The sequence below is a fragment of the Brassica oleracea genome, chromosome C6 (assembly GCF_000695525.1).
Source record: "Brassica oleracea var. oleracea cultivar TO1000 chromosome C6, BOL, whole genome shotgun sequence".
NCBI lineage: Eukaryota > Viridiplantae > Streptophyta > Magnoliopsida > Brassicales > Brassicaceae > Brassica > Brassica oleracea.
In genome coordinates, this window is record NC_027753.1 from 4823193 (window position 1) to 4826622 (window position 3430).

The following is a 3430-nucleotide window of genomic DNA, read 5'->3' on the forward strand; positions in this document are numbered from 1 at the left end:
ACCACCACAACACCACACAGCCACCACCATCACCACACTCGGACGATCACCCCACCACCACTTGGACGACGACCAACACCACCACCGGCGGCTCGGCTTGCTCTCGGGGGACTCTCGGCGAGGAGAGAGGAAGAGATCCAACAGAAAGAGAAAGGAGAGAGAGAGAGAGGCGTGAGAAAAGAAGAGAGAAAAGGAAAAGAGAAGCTTGACGGCTAGGGTTTCCTAGTCTCTCTAAATCTCTGCAGAGTTTCGCTCAAGTTTCAGAATGAGAGAAAAGAAGGGCTGCATCTCTTTTTATAGGAAATGGTGAAGGGAACCCTAGGTTTTTTGTCAAATGGGCCATAGAGAAGCCCATTATTTTATGAAAATTTTTGGGCCAGGGTTTCCTAGTCTCTTTAAATCTCTGCAGAGTTTCGCTCAAGTTTCAGAATGAGAGAAAAGAAGGGCTGCATCTCTTTTTATAGGAAATGGTGAAGGGAACCCTAGGTTTTTTGTCAAATGGGCCATAGAGAAACCCATTATTTTATGAAAATTTTTGGGCCAGTAACCGGGCCGTTACATATGCGACGAATTTGTTGGATGAAAGTTAAGGTAAAGTCATATAACTATGTTACTAACCCATGTTTAATTAACCCACACTACCATCCGAGATTCAACAGGTACAAAGAGATATACAATAGAGGATTTGGCTGCAAGTTGTGATGGTGAGACGAGAATGACGATGATGAAATAAATTTTAATTAGAGTTAATAATTATTTCGAAAAATGAACAAAAGGTTTTACAGAGTGTTGTTAACAAATTGTAGAACCTAGGATAATTGATTCCACGGCAAAAAAAAAAGATAAAAACATGGAAGCAAACGATGATCGGTAATTCTCCAAACTTCAACTTGTAAGCATTCACCTAGAGAATTAGCGATAAAGAGTGTATTCCCGGAGAAGAGGCTCGACCAAGGCTAACACAGACAAGAACACTAGGAGGGTGCTAACCGATTGCAAACACATAGGAAGCTGATTCAAATGGCAGCAAAAACGAAGGACCAAGATAGGACTAACGCCAAGACAACACAAGCTAACGTGAGCTTGTTTCATATCCCGAAGAGCAAAAAATGTCCGTGCAGATTCACTTGGAGGCTACGTCGAAAAGCGTTTTATTTTTTCATATAAACCAGACATGGTCATATGAAGTTGTTTCTCAGAATAATCTGCTTTACGATCAGAACTTGGTTTAATTGTATGAGGCCGGCAAAAAAAGGATGGAATTACAGGTTTGGTTTTGTATGATTTTGTAACAGAACATGTAAGTGAATCTAATATATTTTGTAACAGAACATGTAAAATGGAGGGAATAATCAAATTTCATTTTTTCATTTCAAATAGATGTGGGCATATCACAATTCAAATAATTATTAAAAAATTGGATATGAAAAAGGAAATCAAGAGAAATGAATAATTATAAGGTACAAACTTATTAAAACAATTTGTTAAGTATTAGAACAATCCCAAGTCAGAAGCAGCTTGAGACTTCCAATGTCTAGCTTTCTCGAATCCATTCGTAAAATTCTCAAAATCATCAATGGTTTGATCAATCTCTTCCTGTGTGTTCATAACAAAAGGACCAAACTGAACCACTGGTTCACCTATAGGCTCACCACTAACAAGGATAAACCGAAGCGGCAGACCAGAATCAGAACCGTTCCAAGCCTCTAAGCGGTCACCACCTAGGCCTAGAATCAGCATGTGATGCGCAGAAGCGGGTGAATGTTGTGACCTAGCATCCCCAAAATGACCGTGGCCTTGAAGAACATAGACAAACGCGTTCCAGTGAAGTGGAATGTGCTGAGAGATTTTAGAACCAGGTGAGAGAGTGAAGTCTAAATACATTGTTGGTGTTCTTGTGCAGATCTTTGACTTAACTCCATTCCATTCTCCTGCTATGATTCTCACTCTCACACCGTCTTTCTCTGCTTCTGCTATATCTTTGCTCTCAATCTCTTGATAACTCGGCAATACTCTGAAGAAGTAAGAAGAAACATAATGTAGTACACTAAAAACCATTGGTCACTGCACTCTGATTACCTATATGAATATTTTTTACATAAAAAGAAGCTTACAGTTTATGTTTTGAGGAAAGATTGATCCAAAGCTGCAAGCCTTTGTTGTGAGTAGTAGTGCCATTACCGTTGGAAGAAGGCATTTCAGAGTGAACTATGCCATTTCCTGCCGTCATCCATTGTAATCCTCCTTCCCTTATCACCCCTTTGTGTCCTTCACAGTCTTCATGCAAAATCTCTCCCTATGTATAATAGATACAATAATACATCATGAATTAACGTTTGGCGTTTTTTTAAAAATTAAATATGAAGATGTGAAAAGAGATCAATACCTCTAACATGTAAGTGACCGTCTCAAATCCTGTTTTTGAAAAAAGAAAAAACAATATTAAACACGAAAGAACAGTGATATATAGCAATAGAGTTGGTTAGTAGTCATGCTCTGTTTATAGTAATGCCTCGATCGTTTATACCGCAACTTAAGTATTGTAACAAAATTTAAACCTCAAAAGAAAATATTTTAAGCAAATTATTATTTGTTAATAGTAAAAAACTAAATGTCAAACGCAAATGAAAGGTGGTTGCATTTTTCACGAAAACTGAAAAAATAGATTTAAGTAAAAATACTTATGTAAACACAAACGCAAACGTGTAAATCACGTTAAGAATATAGGATTAACTTCTTTTTTTTTGTAACATAATATTGGATTAACTAAACCAACCTCTATGTGGATGATCTGGGAACCCTGCAGGAGCCGTAACTGAAAGTTTGAAAGATGTTGTACTATTAATCTCTAGCTGACAAGTTGGATTCTGAGCAAAAATAAATAAAAGAAGAAAAACTAACCTGAGAACTCATCCAAAACAAGAAATGGGTCGAAGTATCTTAACTCAAACCTTCCGATGCTTCTTCTTACAACAGCACCAAACCCTTCGTGTTGCTGTCTAGCGAAAAGCTTCTTAACAACTAACCTCTTCTTGCCAGAAGCTTCCTCTGAGATTGGCATCATGAATCTGTGAGAGAGAGTTAGTGAAGAATATGTTTTCTTTGTTGGTGAAGATGTGTATTAATATATTTATATATATAGAGTAAGGAAAGAGTTGTTGTGTTGACAGTTGGCCAAATTTAAGAAGATGATTTACAAGTCTTATAGGGGTTTTATTTTGGTTTAAGACGCCTTCTCTTTTCTTTTAAAACATTAGCTAATTTTGATTATACAAATAAGTTCCTTTTTTGCTTAATAAAAACAATAGATGGGATCAGTAACTTCAGATGTATGAAGCAAGAAAGATTTGAATTAAAATTATCAATGGTTTGTGTTACGTCATCAATTCATCATCCATCCTCTCTATAGTATCTCAATAAAGATGTTTCA

General features: G+C 36.9%; 1 protein-coding gene across 1 annotated transcript; it reads right to left on the bottom strand.

Moving 5' to 3' along the window:
• Nucleotides 1-1436: 1436 nt before the first annotated feature.
• Nucleotides 1437-3118, bottom strand: LOC106298546 (pirin-like protein At1g50590). The gene is made up of 5 exons (XM_013734684.1): nt 2902-3118; nt 2777-2815; nt 2387-2415; nt 2115-2296; nt 1437-2014 (listed from the first exon to the last, which is right to left on the bottom strand). The coding sequence occupies exons 1-5, from the start codon at nt 3062-3064 to the stop codon at nt 1492-1494; spliced, it is 936 nt and encodes a 311-aa protein (XP_013590138.1). The 5' UTR covers nt 3065-3118; the 3' UTR covers nt 1437-1491.
• Between the last annotated feature and the right edge of the window lie 312 nt (nt 3119-3430).